Source organism: Schistocerca piceifrons, chromosome 6 (assembly GCF_021461385.2).
Source record: "Schistocerca piceifrons isolate TAMUIC-IGC-003096 chromosome 6, iqSchPice1.1, whole genome shotgun sequence".
Taxonomy (NCBI): Eukaryota; Metazoa; Arthropoda; class Insecta; order Orthoptera; family Acrididae; genus Schistocerca; species Schistocerca piceifrons.
In genome coordinates, this window is record NC_060143.1 from 9,944,814 (window position 1) to 9,965,443 (window position 20,630).

At 42.5% G+C, this 20,630-nt stretch overlaps 1 protein-coding gene across 10 annotated transcripts in view; it reads right to left on the minus strand.

The window, feature by feature from the left end:
- LOC124802474 (ral GTPase-activating protein subunit beta) overlaps positions 1 to 20,630 on the minus strand; it is a 398,111-nt gene that overhangs the window by 50,492 nt on the left and 326,989 nt on the right. For all 10 annotated transcript variants that reach the window (XM_047263273.1, XM_047263271.1, XM_047263272.1 and 7 more), the window contains 4 exons: positions 10,066 to 10,279; positions 6,181 to 6,424; positions 2,973 to 3,143; positions 2,237 to 2,372 (listed from right to left, as the gene is read on the minus strand). In XM_047263273.1, coding sequence (XP_047119229.1) covers positions 2,237 to 2,372; positions 2,973 to 3,143; positions 6,181 to 6,424; positions 10,066 to 10,279 — 765 coding nt within the window. The remainder of the gene's footprint in view (positions 1 to 2,236; positions 2,373 to 2,972; positions 3,144 to 6,180; positions 6,425 to 10,065; positions 10,280 to 20,630) is intronic.

The following is a 20,630-nucleotide window of genomic DNA, read 5'->3' on the forward strand; positions in this document are numbered from 1 at the left end:
CTTAAGCGTATATTCCTTATTTAAAACAAAATATATTGCCCTCACCAAATAGCACAAACTAGCACACATTTTCTACAATTCTCAGACTCTGACTGTGTGGAAACTCTATTCAACAAATACAACAAAACAGCAATGATGAGAAAAATAAAATCACATTATGAGAAGGGCACATAAATGTAACACTAACATAACATTTCTTGACAAATCCGTTTCACCTCCTAAACTGCTACACAAGGTTAACACCTTACACACTTCTACACTATGAGTTACAGCCCTAGCTTATGTTATTGTGTTACTGGTCCCTGGCCTGCAATGTAGAAATTGAGTGGTGGCATTGCTGCTTCAGACATAACGGTGTCCTGGTCAACTCTGAACTTGTCTGCTCCCGTGGCCTTTTGGAACACCCATACCAACATCACTATTTTACTTGGTAGGGCCGAAAAATAGTGATAGCACTATACCAGGATGACTTTGGATGATAATGGTGTGGGAGGGTGGAGGTTATCCTTTCCAGATGGTTCTTTGGAGGGGGGGGGGGGGGGGGGTCTGTCCGTGAAGGCCTTAGAGAACCCTTCATCATACTGGGCAAGGGAATTATGTCACTGCACATGCACTATCCACAGATGGCACGGCTATGTGGTATAGAAGGGACGACAGCTATAAAAATCCACGTACTGTTGTGCTGTTGATGGCTAGTGAATTTGGTATGTACAGAGATAGGAATGGAGCCATCAGAGAGGTTAATGTCCAGTTCAAATGGTTCAAATTGCTATGAGCACTATGCGACTTAACTTCTGAGGTCATCAGTCGCCTAGAAGTTAGAACTAATTAAACCTAACTAACCTAAGGACATCACACACATCCATGCCTGAGGCAGAATTCGAACCTGCGGCCGTAGTGGTTGCTTGGTTCCAGACTGTAGCACCTAGAACCACACGGCCACTACGGCCGGCGTTAATGTCCAGTAAGATGATATATAATGCTGAGGGGAATCTGGTGAAGTGAATGGAAGAGGTACTGAGGTTGCAGAGGAGTGAGAATAGAATGTCTTGGTCAAGTCCAAATCATGAAGATATCATCAGTTAACCTGAACAAAATAAGTAATTTCAAGTTTTTGGTCACTATAAATGTTTCCTCTAGATGGCCCATAAACATTAGGGCATAGAATGCAGTGAACATAACCTCTGCACCATGCCCACCTCCATTCTGCCCCAGAACCCCAAACTTTACTCATATATCACCCACAAACTCTCTCCCACAGTCTTGCCCTCCTATGTTCTGTCACCTCCTCCCAAACCACTCCTTCATACCATCAACATCAAATGCTGCACGAAGTCACCAGTGTCAATGCACGTGTCTCATTCTTATCGTTTGCACCTGACACCTTTCTCCAAGCTGCCAGCCAGCCAATCCTTACTCCCACTTACTGCACACTGTATTCAGCTGGCACTGTGTGTGTGTGTGTGTGTGTGTGTGTGTGTGTGTGTGTGTGTGTGTGTGTGTGTAGAAGTGCAAAGTGAGCTGTGGCTCATCACAAGCATGCAAAAATATTGAACTATCTGCCTATCATTAATGGTTTTGTGTAGCCACAGCCCCTTGATGTATATCCATGTGTTGGCTGTGTTTGCCTTCCATAAAATGCCTGCAAGTATGTACATAACAAACTGCACATAAACATAAATGTATTACATAATGGGTTAATTTATTACATTGTACAGATGTCAATGACTAGTTCTCACGTTTTGTTGGCAGAGTTATCCTGCAACATGTTTGGCTTGTCTTATCCAACTCAAGTAATTTCTGTACCAGGGTTTCTTATAGCTGACTGGTATACTTGCTATTCTCTAACAATCCTGAAAGTTTGTATAATCTGCACAGAAATGCTATGTAAATATAAGTATTCATACTCTTGACACTGCCATGCAAACTCAGGAAGAATGGAACACACACACACACACACACACACACACACACACACACACACACATACACACATTTCTCTTCAAGCATTAATCATGAATTATTCCACCCAGCCATTGGAAGTAATGTGCAAAATGTTGAAAGAAGTGTTACTATGCCAAATTTATTGGACAGAACCTACACAAACTTTTCCTTTTTTTCTTAAAAGACAAATAAACCAGAAAATATAATAACAATTGAGGCTGTATAACATATAATAACAATTGAGGCTGTATAACATCAATTATGGAAGACAAAACTCACTAAATTTTTATACCTGTCGATTGTGGCTGGCAGATCTTCCAACTGGTGGTTAAGTGACCTGTCCAACCTGGATGCCTGTATACATTCACTGGCCACCCAAGAGACAACAAAAACTCCAGGAAGTGCGGATGAACTGTGTCTGGTGACAACTACAACAAAATTTTTGTTAAGCATTTTCATAAAAAATAACATTAAATTTTACCACAAACAACCAGCTCTAGAGTTAGAGAAAGGCATGGGAAGAGATGGGGTGGCTGTCTTCAAACACTGGCCCCAATATAAAAGGTTAGTTTCATGAGCAAAATATGTCCTTGTGTTGATGCTATATATGTTGGATTCTGAAACACTAGTACCGGCCATGCAAATCCAAATGCTCTGACATGTGTTGAGCCCAAAGTGCAAGGAAATTATGTAAATTATATGTTGGTAACATCCAGAAATTTGAAACAGATGTTTTCAATCTATTTCAAAAATCTCTACTTTTTTTAGGCAAATTTTAGAGTTTCAGATACAATTGCACACAATTTTGGGTAATTAGGTAACTGGGATGGAGCTGGGAGTGGGGGGAGGAAGGAAGAAAGAAATATTGAGACACGAAGTTACAAACTCTTATAACTGATAAGCATCAGTTCTCTCTAAACAGGAATTTGCATACAAAAACAAATTACAAAGAAGTAGATCTTAATGATGCTGTGATATTTTTCGCAATGCTTTGCTACAAGTTAATTAAAATAACTAGATGCACTTACAACATTTGCCAGTATTTCTTCGGGTGTCTTCTGTCCTGCTCTCACATAGAAGACATGAACAGTGTCACATGTGCGTGAACTCATTGAATCCAGAGCTTCTAAATCCTGACAGAAACCAGGGATGCTGGGATTCAAGGCAGTTATTGGGGTGGTTGGTGATTCTACATTACCCTGAAAACACACAATGTATATATCACATCGTGGTCCATGCGAGAATCAGCTAAAAATAATCAATATTGAGCCAAAAAAATTAATTTCTTCTGCAGAGTTGGAATACAGAATCATGTACAAATTATGAAGTGATGTTCACATGTAGAACATGAGAAGAAGTTTCTTTTAGCAATTTATCAATATCTGACAAGAACAAAATAACTGTTTCACATAATGTGGTGTCATACTTTAAAAGCATCCATGATAAAATTGAAAAACTTCAAAAGACAGCTTTCTCAAGCGAACATCAGAAGGAAATGAGTGATCTTTTATTTTCACATAATGGAAAGTCCAGGATGGAATAATAACATTTTCATTGTGCCTGCCTGCAACTCATTTCTTCCTCTATTTGTTGATACCTTACTTTCTCATTTAACAAATATATTTAAGAAATAAGTGATGACATGATGTAGTATCAAAGTCAATGAATAAAAACACAAATCCACATACACTATGTGATCAAAAGTATCCAGACACCTGGCTGAAAATGACTTACAAGTTCGTGTAGCCCTCCATTGGTAATGCTGGAATTGAATGTGGTGTTGGCCCACCCTTAGCCTTGATGACAGCTTCCACTCTCACAGGCATACATTCAATCAGGTGCTGGAAGGTTTCTTGGGGAATGGCAGCCTATTCTTCACGGAGTACTGCACTGAGGAGAGGGATCGATGTCGGCCAGCGAGGCCTGGCATGAAGTCAGTGTTTCAAAACATCCCAAAACTGTTCTATAGGATTCAGGTCAGGACTCTGTGCAGGCCACTCCATTACAGGGATGTTATTGTTGTGTAACCACTCCCCCACATGCTGTGTACTATGAACAGGTGTTCAGTCATGTTGAAAGGTGCAACTGCCATCCCCAAATTGTTCTTCAGCAGTGGGAAGCAAGAAGGTGCTTCAAACATCAATGTAGGCCTGTGATAGTACCATGCAAAACAACAAGGAGTGCAAGCCCCCGCCCCCCCCCCCCCCCCCCCCCCCCCCACCTGTGAAAAACATGACCACACCATAACACCACTGCCTCTGAATTTTACTGTTGGCACTACACACGCTGGCAGATGACGTTCACTGGGCATCCGCCATACCCATACCCTGCCGTTGGATCACCACATTGTGTACCATGATTTGTCACTCCACACAACGTTTTTCCACTGTCCAATCATCCAATGTTTACACTCTTTACACCAAATGTGTTGTTTGGGATTTACCAGCATGATGTGTGGCTTATGAGCAGTTACTCGACCATGAAATCCCAGTTTTCTCACTGTCCGCCTAACTGTCGTAGTACTTGCAGTGGATCCTGATGCAGTTTGGAATTCCTGTGTGATGGTCTGGATAGATGTCTGCCTATTACACACTATAACCCTCTTCAACTGTTGGTGATCTCTGTCAGTTAACAGACAAAGTTGGCCTGTACACTTTTGTGCTGTACATGTCAGACATATGACAGAAGTGACACCCAATCACCTGACCACGTTTGAAGTCTGTGAGTTCTGCGGAGTGCTCCACTCTATTCTCTCATGATGTCTAATGACTACTGAGGTTGCTGATACGGACTACCTGGCAGTAAGGGGCAGGAAAATGCACCTAAAATCAAAAACATATGGTTTTTGGGGGTGTCCGGTTTGATCACATAGTGTACTGAAGTTGTTACTTTACAGCTTTAGGGGTTGAAATAAGATAGAACACGAACCTCCCACTGCCACCCACCTTACAATATATTTTTGCAAGGCAACTCCTTATACTCCATAGAAAAGGAGGAGAGGGGGGTAGGGGACACACACACACACACACACACACACACACACACACACACACACACACACACAGAGAGAGAGAGAGAGAGAGAGAGGGGGGGGGGGGGACAGTCGAGTCTTGTTTCAACATTTTCAAAGACTGTCAAGGGTGGTGGAATTAAATTAATTACAGTTTTTGCAGAGAATAATGAAAAAGCAAAATTAGAAACAAAGGAAAGAAACACATAGATATACAAGGTAAAATGAATATTTTCTGCTGCCTCATATTCAAGACCAGTATTTGGAGATGACATGTTTTTCACAACACGTACAGCTTCAATCTATATCTTGGGGATAGAATTTAAAAGTCTTAATCATTTCTTTGTTTCTTGATCAAACTACTTTCCAATGAGTAAATCTCCACATCTCATCATCAGAGAGATCATTCCGACCATCACTAAGAGTCATATTGTCTACTTTTATTTGGCCTATAAAAATACTGATGATTTGGTCTGGTGAATATGGGTTTATTCTAATATGGAATTTGACTTCAGAAATAACACTGTGAATGGAGACCCACAGTTTTCAGATCTGTCAGGAAGTACACATATAACTCTTCTTCACTTCTACAATCAAACTGGCCCCCTAGAATCGAGCTTACCTTCTTCAGAAAAAAACTAAGATTCACACGCCCCTAATTTTCACATCAGCCCCAAGAATCAGCTGCAAGGGAGCACCCCCCTCCCCCTATTATCCAGTATCACAACCTGGGCTGGAACAACATAGCTATATCCTTTGTGAGGGCTTCGAGTACTTATCACCATGGAAGTGAGGAACGTCCTACCCATAATCCATTCTATCACTCCCAGAGTGGTATGACACCTTACACCGTATCTATGAACTACTGTGACTCCTCATTATGCCCAACCCAATCCTGATCTCTTTCCACATCAGAAGACCCAGGTGAACACCTGTCCTTCACACCCATCAAACAGGTCTTATTCCAGTCCCATCACAGACATATTCTATTACTTTGCGAGGCAGAAAAACCTGTGAAAGCAGTAATATCATATACCATATTTACTGTAACTATTCCACAGCCAACCAGACACTGCCAAACTGTGGCTGAGACCAGTTTTCATAACTACAATGGCTGATGAACAGCTTGTGTAGCTGGACCCTCCCCTTCAGTACCATCTTCTGTGAGTGAGTGAGTGAATCATTTTTTCTAACAAATAAGAAGCAGTAGATATTCAAAATCTTACGTTTGCAGAATCAAGAGAGAGGAAGCCAAAGTGAGACAGAAACAGCCTGGCTGTCTGGTACTCTTGACACGGAGTTGGAGGCATACACTCTTGCTGCTGACAGAAGCCCTGTTCCGCTTCCTGTTTCTGCTTCTGTTCTGCTGAACTCTGTTCAAGTGTAGACTGTCTCTCAATCAAGTGTTGTAGCTGTTGCAGCCCTGGCTCCTCAGCAGACAAAGAATCTAATGTTGGTATAGACCTGTCTCTGTAATATGTGAAAAATGACAAAATTAGTATTCAACTACTAATACAATACCATATCAGCTGTGTTACTTACTTTTAGACCATTATTTGTCATGAACACCTAATCAAACATCTGTAAGCTTATTTTTTAACTTCCCCATTCACTCATTCTGAATTTCAGGACATAATATAAACAGACTCTAGCACATACAACATCTTTTGAAGTCCTACTAAAATAAAAGAATTTTGCAACTGTTTTATTATGTGACTTCTTCTTATGGACATATCACTTTTAATACAGCAGTCTCATCTTATAATAATTTTGTGTTAATGTACTTTCCTATTTCAATTACTTCTAATGTGTCACAACACTGCAAGTTTGGAAACAATTTCAAGCAAAAGAGTGAAAGTAAAGACATAATCATAGTTAGAGTATATGATAACAAATACTAGAGCCACACACAAATGAAATGGGAGTGCAAACAGAAAATTAGCCCCTGTTTTCTTTTAACATGAGATGAAGTTCATTAAGGAAACAGACAGCAGCTCAGTCTCCTGCGGGGAGGGGGGGGAGTTGGACTTTAATATTCCATCAGATATGAAGCCCATGTAGTAATGTGAACAATTAATTCATTAAACAAGCAGTCACTGCTTGTTACATCTGTAAAATTACCAACAACAAATCATGACTAGTGCTAACCCTAGCCATACTAATAATTACAGGAATTCCTTCTAAATTACTTTACACACACTTACATACGTTATAAGAAAAGTAGCTACCATGAGGAAAGACACAGCTCCTCCTGTTTTGCTACTCACTTGCCATTTTCACATAATACTCCAAACAAAGTATAACTTCACACAGATCACTATCAGCTGTTTATATACTAGAAAGGTTGACATATGTTGAATACAAATATTTGAAGATTTTTTAATTACATATTTCAGCCTCAGGTCACACCAATTATATCATTATTTGTTCTGACTTCTTAGCAAGTCATCGTAAGATGATCTGAATACATTAAATTGTGACTAATGAAAGCACAACTTTGTACTTTGATGAGCTGCTATGTAATTATTCAAATCATCTGACAATGACTTGCAAAGTAGCCAAAACTAATAATGATATAACTTGTGTGACCTGAAATATACATGGATAAATTTCATATACTGAATGGTCACTGCATTCTTCTAAGCTTTGGCTCATCTGTATAAATATTAAAGTCATCCACAGAGTTTCATCCCTCAGCCCATACATTCAAGCACATTGTAAGAGCAGCTAATGAGGGATACTTTTACCTTGTTTTCGAATTTCTGAGGATTATTGATTTACTGTCTGACTGCACTTCAACTTTTTTTTATTTTTTCCACTTTAAATTTAGTTATACGCATCAAACATGTGTATTATATACCTGGTTCTACCAAAACGTTAATCAGACTTTGCCTCACTTAGATTTATTTTTCAGGCTTTTCTTTCCATTGTACTGATTCCATTAACGTAATTAGTTTTGCAGAAAGCTGTGTTAATTACAAGTAGTTATTAACAACTGAAAACTTTACTATACTATGAGAGACAGAACTTTGAGCTAATCAGTTGAGCTGGGTATGTTGACACAACTTTTCAGAGAGAACAATATCCAAACATTATAGAAACGTACTTTGATTTCCCTGAAACCAATTAATTTACAAAATAATCTTGATCAAAATTTGGGTAAACCAAAAATTACTTTCACCATTTGCACCATTACGCCTATTATATTCCAGATTTTGTTACTGTACTTTTGCTGCCCTATTTATTGTGAACTGATGACATGATTCTTTAAGTAATTGGGACAGTAATTAAAAATTTGCAAGAATTTGCATCAATAATTTTAAATCTAAAGATGGTGCCTATACTCATAACTGGGTTATTCACAATGCAAGTATATGAAATGGTTACATTTTTTTGTTGTTTTTCTAAAACACCAAATATTTTTGTAAACCAAATTACTATCATAACATACAGGTCATCCAAATTAGCAAAATCTAACTTAGCTGTTTCTCAAATGAAAATGTAGTTTTCGAAATCACAATATGTTCTTAAGACAGTCTTTATAAGACCAACCACCAATCTATAAGTTTCAGCTGAGGCTTGGAAATCTTAGCAGCAACTTCTATGCTAAAGTTAAGGTATTCTCGGTTAGTCAGTATTATGCAGTATATGCACCAGCAACATCCTGGTCAGTCTCTGCAATAATGTACCAAATTACCATATCTGTGTAAAACTGTCATCAGTATACATGACTTCAGTATGGAAGTGTGACTCTATGAGCTTGCTAGCTTCAACTTTTGAACAGTGTTAATTGTTATGAATTTTACTTCAAACTAGTGTGCGAATAATTGGGAACTCTGATTACGTACTGTGTTGTACGGAGCATTCATTTATTTGTGTCATGTACGTGGTGTGCTCACTGATTACACAAACTGAGGCTAATACTGCCTTGTGACTGTTGTGTCAGAATTTGACTGGGACTGTATAATATGAATATTCTGTCAATGCCAAACGTATAATGAGTAAAATTATTTTTTGACTGGAACTGATCACCATACTGGGAATGTTGCTAATAAATGTGGGAAAAGTCACATTATTTAAAAGTTGCTTAGTACGCATTATTGGGTATTTTCCCGTGATACCAGTGCTATAGCAAATCAATGAACTTTATTCAATGAGGCTTTGAGTCCTGATGGAGGTTTTGTAAGCAGGATATATCATATAATGTCTGTCAATAACCAGTTATGAGCTTTCACACCGTAACGTAAACCTTTATTTGGGACCCTTGATAGGGGTACACAGTCTATACAAAAATTATTTTTAACTGTAGGGTTGTGTTCTGCATTCCATAGTTTCTTCTAAATTCACTATTGTACTGGAGTATATGTATTAACATAAGTGTAAGCACTGCTAGGTCCCTGAAGAGCATCTCACATTTTGTCTGTCCAAAATAAAGTTTTGGACTTAACTTCAAGTCTTTGAAAGCTGCACTTCTTACTTTAACATCACAATCAGTAGAAACATGGTTGTGCATAATTCCTTGGTATACAAGTGACAGTTTGGCTTTCAAAGAACTGATGTTTAAGTTCATAAAAAATTATGTTTTACAATATATCGTTTTTAACAATTGCTGAAATTTTATCACAGCTTTGATTAAGGTAAATATTTAAAAATTATCACACCATACACTCTGTGCTCCAAGGAAATCACAAAGTTCTTTGAAGGAGTTACGGAGGGGGAGGGGAGTGAGGGTATGACCTCACACCTCTGTGTGGTTCCATTAACAGCAGTCAAAATTCTTTATAGAATGTCATCCCCTTCCAGGACACAATGAGAAAGGGGCTATACGACAGAGACAATCTAACATGTTTTGCAAGAACTTCACACCTGTCAGTGTTTTTGAATGAAGTATTCATTTACAGTAAATTATACAGACTGACAAATGGCTCTACAATATTTCCACTATTACAACAGGACGCATATTGAGATATTGTGCACATCGATGCAGTAAAGGTATTACTTTACCCACTTGTTACTCCACAAGAAAATAGAGGCCACCTCATACATTGGCCTCATACAACTAAACTGAATAGCACTTCCAGCACGACACTGTGATCTCATTATACACTTACATTTTGCACTGTGGTATCCTATCAACACTGTCCGGGAAGTAACGCTGGCGAACTTCATGTCGAACACCAACATCGGCCATTGGAACTGGCCGACCTGGGTTGGGAGTATGATATTTTGTGCCTGATTTATGACGTGGAAGATGACGAAGCTGCATAGTCCATGCATGCCTGCCAAATGGCCCACGGATTAATACTGTTACCGTAGGCTGTGGATCTGAAAACAAGCAAGCACATTTTAGGTGCAGTGATGAAACAAATGAAAAAAAATAAACATATAAAGCAGAAAGAAATCACAAAATGAATGAAGAGAGCTGGGGGGGGGGGGGGGGGGGGAGTGTGTGAGAGAGCAATGGAAACCGAGGGGGTGGGGAGGAGAGGTAACAAAGAAAGGGAAAACCATTTGCATATGTGAAGCCTGGAAAAGGACTGGGCAGTTGAGTGCTGGAAGGCTCAGTCTCATCTTCAGAACATGCACCCAGTCAAGCTGGGAGGAGAAATTCAAATGATATGATTTCAGGCCCCATGTTTTGAGTTTAGGGCTACATATTGTTATGACCCAGGATAGTATCTCTGTGGACACTAAAATTTCATCCAGGTTCTATCTTGGTGGCTCCTGAAGCCAACCACATGTGTCAATGACCAGCAGACTGACAGCTGGGGGGAAATGCTGAGCAAGTTGTCGCAAACATGGAAGTATTGCAACACTGGGGAATGATCAAGTGCCCAAGTCTTCAAGCGAAGTATAATGACAGCTTGGAAGCCAAGTGAGAAAGCAGAGCTTCAGAAGGAAGGTAAGTACAACACAGCACTAAGTACTCAGGTGTTGAACCAGTAAAAAAGAGCCTCCGAAATGTGAAGTTACGAAAGTCTGAAGTCACTAGGAGAGCTGACAGCAAGGGGAAACCAGGACCATGATGGTCATAGCCATCCCCACAGCTGCAGAGCACACAGGATAAGCCAACATAAATATCCCACACTCCTTAACAAACACGCGATCCCCGAGTGCCGACTGCCAATTGCCTTTGTGTCAGTTGCAGCTATTCAGTAAAAGGGAGGGCTATGGAGGTCAACCCATAGCATGCCTAGCTGTCTTCGATCATTTATGGAACCACAAGTCCGGCTGGAAGGATGCCGCTGCTGGTGCCAGCTGACCTGTCAACTTCTGAGGAAACACTGATGGGGTGCAGAGGCTGTCATCACACTGCAAGCATGCTGGAGGCTTGACCTGCATGACACGGTCACTGTCCATCATCCACCTTTGAAAGGGTGAGCACTTCTGCTGCTCATCTTGCTCCTGAGGCTGACACTGAAGCTGCTGGCTCCTGTTCCCTTAACAGGGGCTGAGAGCTGACTCCTGTGAGCCAGCAGAAACTTCAGGTGGACTTGGGGTGAGACACCTGAGTGCAAATCTTTGATCCTACTGAGAGCACTTTGGAGATCAATACACAGAGCTGGAGGCTGCTGGATTCTGCAGGTCAACAGCTGCCCTGTGACTTATCAGCCGCCACCTGATGCTTTGCTGCAATGGCGGTACTGTGAGCTGAGTGTGCACCAGTCGTCAACTGCTGACAAGGTGCTGCTCCACTTGCCTGGCTGCAGTGTGGCGCTTTGGAAGACAATTCTGTATTTCTGCCTAATGAATGTGTAAATGACGAAGACGTTTTCTTGGTGCACTTGAACGTAACTAGGTCCTCAGGACTGCATCCCACCCGGCTTTCTCCTGATGACTGTAGGAGTTCATGATCAGACTTCTATACTTGGTGTCAGTAATTGGTTGCCACAGCTACACATCTAGGACAACAGCAGTTGACTGTCTATGCAGCTCCAACATGAGGTCACCAGCTATGAATTGAAGTTTGTAACAATGCTGTGTGGTGAGTGACTGATATTTGTTTGCTTTCTTGTCCTGTATTTTCTTATAATCACGTTAAGCCACAGGAACCTTCACAGTACATTAAAATTGTTGTTTGTTAGACTGCAGAAACATACAGACTTGTTTCACTTCCATAGGAACACCAGAAAAGTTTACTTGCAGCATCTGAGGTGTCTGCATTGTAACTTATCTGGGCACGACTTGCCATCTGTTCTAGCTGTGTCAGCTTCCTGTAATAGATGTACAACGGTTGGTCATGAAGCACACCAGTGCACAGAATCTCACTGGGCTATGATGCGGTGTAAAGATTAAGTACAGTTAGTTTTTTTTTTGTTTTTTTTGTTTTTTTTTTTTGCCTGCTGTGTATGCAGTGTCTTTCCTTTCTGATATATAGGCAGACGGAGTTTACACAAATGCCACAAACATAAGCAGTGACTCTGAATGAAATGGTGGGAGCTTTGAAGGGGCACTGTTACAAATGACAACCCAACAGGGGCAAGACAATGAAGCATTGCATACAAGAATAGAACAATGGGAAGACACTGGGGGCCAAGGACTCTTCAATTCAGGAGAAAATAACACTGTGTTGAGTGTACCCACCCATTCCATCAATTCTGCACCAGCTGATCTCATAACGCTATTTTAGGAGAAAGCAACAGACTATTTATTTTTATTAGTGATGTAAATGCTCCTGTCAAACTGGGAAAAAAGTCAGAAGAAACGTCCTAGGTAAAGGTTAGTGGGTGACACAAAAATGCATGTTATGTACCACGAGACCCTCAGTAAGGCGCAAACATTTGATGAATTCTTCATTGATCCATTATGGATTGTGGGATAACGGCTGGCATGAACTTCTTGATGCAATAATTTACCAACAGCCGTATGATTTGTAAAAGTTTATTTTATTTTATGAACTTCTATGAGCTACCAGTTTTGGCATTACATTGATGCCATCTTCAGGCCCCACTCGTCATAGTCGTAAAATCGCTATACACGGAAGGAGCCAAACAACTGGACCCGTGAATCACTCATCCTGCAACAGCTCTTGGTGGCCAGGCGACACAGACTGAGGCGGTTTGCAAATCGTGTATTCCACGTATGGCAATTTTACGACTATGACGAGTGGGGCCTGAAGATGGCATCAATGTAATGCCAAAACTGGTAGCACATAGAAGTTCATAAAATAAAATAAAACTTCTACAAATCATGCGGCTGTTGGTAAATTATTGCATCAAGAAATTTGATGAATTGGCTAAGAGTCTAGTACAGTTTTATCAGAAGCAGAACAGCACAAGGTTCTTTACAGAAAACTTCAATGGTTTATGACAGAAATACGGCAAATCAGTGCAATCCTTCTCTGGCAGGATTTCGAAACTGAACTCGCAAACATATGAACTAACGCAGAAAGCAAAAGCCGATAGAGTGATTTTGCATGAGGTGGAGAATAGGGCTCTGGATGTATTTCTAAGAGGTATTTCTGCTGATATTTCAAGGAAGGTCAGAATGGAAGACTCAAGCGACTTATCTGCTGCCATTATGACTGCTATACAATTAAAAGAGATCAACATTTTATTACACGAAGACAGAGTGTTCACAGTGTTTTTTTCTTCGGAAGTGAAGAATCTTAGACGTGGGAGCACAGGCCACACCAGGAAACAATGTCATTAGCCTGAATGTCATGAATGTGGCAAGCTGGGCCATAAAGCGTGTGATCGTAAAAGCATAGGACAAGCAATATCCTAATAATTGGTTGTTAAACAGGAACAGGGGCTCCTCATCCTTCGGATGGTATTCCCAGAAGAACACCGAGACTGCAGAAATGTACACAGAGATGGTTGCTATGCAAAGTAAATGATACAGAACATGAATTTCTGGAGGACACAGGGACTCGTGTGTGAGTAGTCAGTCTGCATCTCTTGGACAGAAAGAGATCACAGTCTTCACCATATAGGTTATGCGGAGCAGGTGGTGATGATGTGAAGTCACTGGAGACAACGCTGTTCAGTTTTAACGTGGGAGATAAGTGTTTTCAAGAGCACACATTAAAACCCCCATCCTAAAAGCCTTAGGGTGGAGGACACAGAGGAACAAAGATCATGCACTAAAACTCGAAACAAATGATAAAACCCACACTCACGAATAAAACGTAAAACTAAAGCTGCTGTCGAGGCACTGTTGCCCAACACAGAAGGTAGGGTGCTGGGATAGTTAAAAGTCCGCCGCAGAGTGACTAAAAGTGGGGAGTCCGGCAAGAGGTGGACAACTGGCATTTGGGAGCCACAGCGACACTGAGGTGGCTCCTCATGATGGAGGAGGTAACCATGTGTGAGCCACATATGGCCAATGCGGAGCTGATAAAGGACAACTGATTCCCTGCGGGAAGCCCGAAGGGAAGACTTCCACACATTCACAGTCTCCTTAATGACATGCAGTTTGTTGTGCATACTGTTATGCCACTCCATCTCCCAAGGCCAAAAAACCTTGTGGCATAAGACAGAATGCAGGTCAGTTTCAGAGTTGCCTATCTCCAGGAGCAGTTTCTGCATAGCCTGTTTGGCTAGCCTGTCAGCAAGTTCATTGCCTGGGATTCCGACGTGCCCTGGGGTCCACACAAACACCACTGAATGGCTGGACCATTCCAGGGCATAGATGAACTCCTGGATGTTCGCTACCGAAGGATGGCGAGGGTAGAACTGGTCGATAGCTTGTAGGCTGCTAAGGAGTCAGAACAGAGAAGAAACGACTCACCAGAACAGGAACAGATGTACTGAAGTGCACGAGATGTGGCCACAAACTCTGCAGTGAATACACTGCAGTCAGCAGGCAAGGAATGCTGTTCAATATGGCCTCTGTGGACATAGGCAAAGCCAACATTACCATCAGTCATCGAGCCGTCAGTGTAAACAACTTCAGAGGCCCGGAACACTATTAAGAATTGAGAGGAAGTGACAGCGAAGAGCGGTGGGGTTAATAGAGGCCTTAGGGTCATGCAAAAGGTCCAGACGAAGCTTCGGCCGAGGTGTACACCAAGGAGGTGCACGTGAATGGACCTCGAGTAGAGGTGGTAAAGGGAAGGATTCCAGTTTGCAGAGAAGGGATCACACACTAACTGCAATTGTGAGCCTTGACCTGGGCTGCCGATGGGGGAGTTGAACTGCATCAAGTGGGATAAAGAGAACTAGGAATGTGTGCAACATAACTGGTGAGCAGTTGTGCACATTGGATTCGCAATGGAGGGACTCCGGCCTCCACCAGGACGCTGGTCATCGGACTTGTTCTAAAAGCTCTTGTCACTAGGTGATCGCCACAGTGGTGCACAGGGTCAAGCAAACGGAACACTGAGGGTGCTGCCGAACTGTAAACCAGACTTCCATAGTCAAGGTGGGATTGAGCAAGGTCTCCGTAGGGCTGCAGCAGCATAGAGTGATCTACACCCCAGTTTGTGTTGCTCAGATAGCAGAGAGCATTCAGGTGGTGCCAGCACTCCTGCCTAAGCTGATGAAGGTGAGGTCACCAAGTCACACAGCTGTTGAAAACCAGTCTTAAGAATTGATACACCTCCACTACAGTGAGTGGATCATCATTAAGATAAAGTTCAGGTTCTGGATGAACGGTGCGATGCCGACGGAAGTGCAAGACACACAACTTCGTGGATGAAAACTGGAAGCCATGGGCTAGAGCCCGTGACTGCACCTTCTGAATGGTTCCCTATAGGTGCCGCTCAGCAACACCATTACTGGAGGAGCAATACGAAATGCAGAAGTCATCCGCATACAGAGAAGGGGAGACCAACAGCCCTACAGCTACTGCTAGGCTTTTAATGGCCACTAAAAATAGAGATACACTCAATACGGAGCCGTGCAGAATGCCATTCTCCTGAATACGGGGAGAACTATGGGAAGCACCGACTTGGACATGGAAAATACGGAGCAACAGGAAATTTTGGATAAAAATCGGAAGCGGGCCACGGAGACCCCACTCATACAATGTGGCAAGGATATGATGCCACCAGGTCGTGTCATATGCTTTACGTAAGTCAAAAAAGATGGCAACCAAGTGTTGGCGTAGGGAAAAGTCTGTTCGGATGGCAGACTCGAGGGACACAAGATTATCAGTGGTAGAGCGACCCTGGCAGAAGCCGCTCTGACATGGAGCGAGTAGGCCACGTGACTCCATGACCCAACCCAACTGCCAATACACCATACGTTCCAGCAGCTTACAGAGAACATTGGTGAGGTTGATGGGGCAGTAGCTATCCACATCAAGCGGATTTTTAACGGGTTTGAGCACCGAAATGATGGTGCTCTCCTGCCGTTGCGATGGAAAGATGCCATCGTGGCAGATCCGGTTGAAGATGACGACGAGGTATCGCATGTAGTCAGACGAGAGATGTTCAATTATCTGACTGTGGATCCGATCCAGCCCAGGAGCTGTCTCGGGGCAATGTTCAAGGGTGCTGAGGAACTTCCACTCTTTAAATATGGCATTATAGGGTTCACTGTGGCATGTATTGAACGAGAGGACTTTCCTTCCCATCCGGCATTTGAGGGTGTGAAAGGCTGGGGGCTAGTTCTCTGAAGCAGAGGTTCGAGCATAGTGCTCAGCAAAGTGCTCGGCAATTGCGTTTGCGTCAGTAGAGAGCACGCCATTGATGTTAATGCCAGGGCACTTGTTCGGGTCTGGTACCCAAAAAGATGTCTGATCTTCGTCCAGACTTGGGAAGGTGATGTATCACACCCGATGGTCGACACGTGCTTCTTCCAACACTCCTGTTTCAGTTGTTTTATAAGCAAGCGAACGCAGGCACGGAGCCACTTAAATGCTATTAGGTGCTCTAGGGAAGGGTGCCGCTTATGTTGCAGTAGAGCTTACTAATGCTCTTTAATTGCCTCAGCAACTTCCAGTGACCACCAAGGGACTGTCTTTGGCCGGGGGCACCCTAGAGAATGTGGGATCGCATTTTCCACTGCAGAAATTATTGTTGTAGTGACCTGCTCAATCACAACATCCATGGCACCACATGGGGGAGATTCAACGGTGACAGCAAAGGTGAAGGCTTCCCAGTCTGCCTTGTTTAAAGCCTATCTTGGTGGGCATGACAGCAGGGGAGTGACAGGAAGATGGAGAAGTGGTTACTACCATACAGGTCGTCATGTGCTCTCCAGTGGATAGATACGAGACGTCCTGGACTGCAAATTGATAAATCAATGGCCGAGTAACTACCATAAGCCACACTAAAATGTGTGACGACCCAGTATTTAAGAAGCAGAGGTCAAGTTGGGACAGTTAATTTTTGACATTCTGCCACGGCCAGTAAGCATGGTGCTACCACAAAAGGGGTTATGGGGATTAAAATCTCTCAAAAGTACAGAAGGTTTAGGGAGTTGATCAATCAGTGCTGCCAATATATTCATCAGGGGTACCACACCATGTGGAGGGAGATATACTTTGCAGACAGTTATTTCGTGTGTCGTCTGTATCCTGACAGCCAAAGCTTAAAGAGGAGTTTGAAGGGGCACGGTTTCACAACATACTGAGTTCAGGACATAAATGCAAACTCCACCTGACACTTTATTATATTCGCTACAGTTCTTGTAATATCTTCAGTAACCTTGCATTGCACTGAGACTTGGAACGCTTACAGACTGCTGGCATTTGATCACCAGCAAGTGATGACGTGGTACACTTCATCGCGCATCATCCGTCCTGATGCCACCTACTCTGACCAGGGGCCTTCCCTATGGGCACCACCCAGCTGCAGCAAAGGCCACCTGGCAGGATGGCCATTGCCATGAGTCCCAATGTCCCAGGGTGATGGGCATCTACTCCTTGGAATATGTGGGGACTTAACGGTGCAGGCATCAGCAGAGTGATCCCTGTGTAGTCAGGGGGCTACAACCAACGGGGTACATGGTGGCCTCACCACAACAGACTGGCTACCATGCTGGATATGAGGTGCAAAGAATTCCATGGTCATTGTCAGTGCAGGAAATGACACTGCATAGTGGGTGGAGGAAAATGCACCCAGGAAGATGTCCTCGCTCAAGAGATGGAGGATAAGCGGGACTGACATGCCTAGACGAGAAAGTGGGCTAAAGATCTCAATGTACGATGGAAACAATGCACCATGTAAAGTGCCCTTCCCCAATTGGCTTGCTCTTCGGGAAAATTTTGAAACATGGAGGTCAAACCCTACAGGGGACCATCACATAAAGGCAGAAAGATGTAGTTTAGGCAAGAGTACCTTGGGCCTGTTCTAACCCCCGGGCCCGCAGGGGGTGGGGAGGGGGGTGGGGGGTGGACCACATGTTTTCAGGCCATGGTGGGTGAAGAGCAACTGACAGATGAACAGCTAAAAAAAAATTGGTGGGGACCTAGGAAACAAGATGTCAAGTAAACATGTCAGGAACTGCATACCTTGTGTGCAATAAGCTGATCTTAGCCACCGGCCAATTCCATTACAACGTTTATTGGATGCATCTAAACCATTTGAAATGCTTGGGATGGACATTTTAGGCCCATTTAATAAATCACCCATAGGAAATAATTACATACTAACTATAAGAGACCATTTCTCTTGTTATATAGTAATGGCTGCAACACTTGACAAAAATACGAGTACAGTTGCTCAAGCATTAGTAAATAATTGGTTGTTTACATTTAGCATTCTGGACATGCTAATTACAGACCAAGATACCAATTTCATGTCTGATCTTATGAAGGAATCGTGTTGATTGCTCTGAATTTGCAAGCTGTGAACCAGACCCTTCCACCCTCAAGCCAATGGAAGAACCAAGAGAGTTCATTGCACACTTTTGCAGATGTTTAGCTATTACATTAGCAGTAACCATGGAAAGCGGGACCTATATTTAAATTTTGTAACTGCCAGATACAATTCTGAAGTCCATACGACTACCAGTCTTTCTCCTTATGAGCTAATATATGGGAGAAAATGCCTTCACCTTTTGAAATGATTACACCTAAGCTTGGATCCAACATCGAATTGATAAAAAAGTTTGCTAAGAAACTGCAAGACATTTGGCAACAAGCAAATATGAAAGCCTTAGAACAACAATAGTAGATAGGACAACATGTAAGGAAGTTACAGCAATACAGGATTGGCCAGTGGGTATTAGTATTGAACCCATATACACTAAAAGCTACAAGAAAGAAATTCCTGATCCTATACCACAGACCACACAAAACAGTGAAAACGATGTCACTTGTCAATGTTAAAATATAGGTGCCAACGAAGATTGATTATTCAAGTGGGACATATTAAGCCTTTTAAAGGAGCTGTCAATGCATTACCATGGATACCAGCAGCTTCTGCAACAAAGAATGTAAAGCCTCAAGGAACAAAGAACAAACAGATGACTGATGACCAGAGCAGTTGTAAAATGCCTTAAATCCTTAGGGAGTGTTGACAGATAAGATTTAAGATTGTTGTTTGCCTATACTGCACATTGTTTTACTTGTGTAGATTTTTATGAAGACATCCAGTTTTATTTTGCTCTGGTTATAGTCTGTTGTAAGTGTTTTTTTACTTTTCGTTAGTGAGGAATCGCTACAATGTTGTTTTTGTATATGGGGGTATAGTTTTGTCTCAGTAATCTCACCTTCTGGAGGCAGGGGAAGATAGTGATAAAAGTATCTTTCTCTAAGGCTGCATAGTGACATGAGTACAGGCGCAGACCAAAAATATATTTATACACTACTGGTCATTAAAACTGCTACACCAAGAAGAAATGCTGACGATAAACAGGTATTCATTGGACAAATATATTATACTAGAACTGACATGTGACTACATTTTCACGCAATTTGGGTGCATAGATCCTGAGGAATCAGTATCCAGAACAGCCACCTCTGGCCGTACTAATGGCCTTGATACACCTGGGCATTGAGTCAAACAGAGCTTGGATGCCGTATACAGGTACAGCTGACCATGCAGCTTCAACACGATACCACAGTTCATCAAGAGTAGTGACTGGCATATTGTGACGAGCCAGTTGCTCAGCCACCATTGACCAGACGTTTTCAGTTGGTGAGAGATCTGGAGAATGTGCTGCCCAGGGCAGCAGTCGATCATTTTCTGTATCCAGAAAGCCCCGTACAGGACCTGCAACATGCGGTTGTGCATTATCCTGCTGAAATGTAGTGTTTCATAGGGATCGAATGAAGGGTAGAGCCACAGGTTGTAACACATCTGAAATGTAATGTCCACTGTTCAAAGTGCCGTCAATGCGAACAAGAGGTGATCAAGACGTGTAACCAATGGTACCCCATACCATCACGCCAGGTGATACGCCAGTATGGCGATGACGAATACAAGCTTCCAATGTGCTTTCACTGCAATGCCGCCAAACATGGATGCGACCATCATGATGCTGTAAACAGAACCTGGATTCATCTGAAAAAATGACATTTTGCCATTCGTGCACCCAGGTTCGTCATTGAGTACACCATCGCAGGCGCTCCTGTCTGTGATGCAGCGTCAAGTGTAACCGCAGCCATGGTCTCCGAGCTGATAGTCCATGCTGCTGCAAATGCCGTTGAACTGTTCGTGCAGATGGTTACTGTCTTGCAAACGTCCCTATCTGTTGACTCAGGGATCGAGACACGATCCGTTACAGCCATGCGGTTAAGATGCCTGTCATCTCGACTGCTAGCGATACGAGGCCGCTGGGAT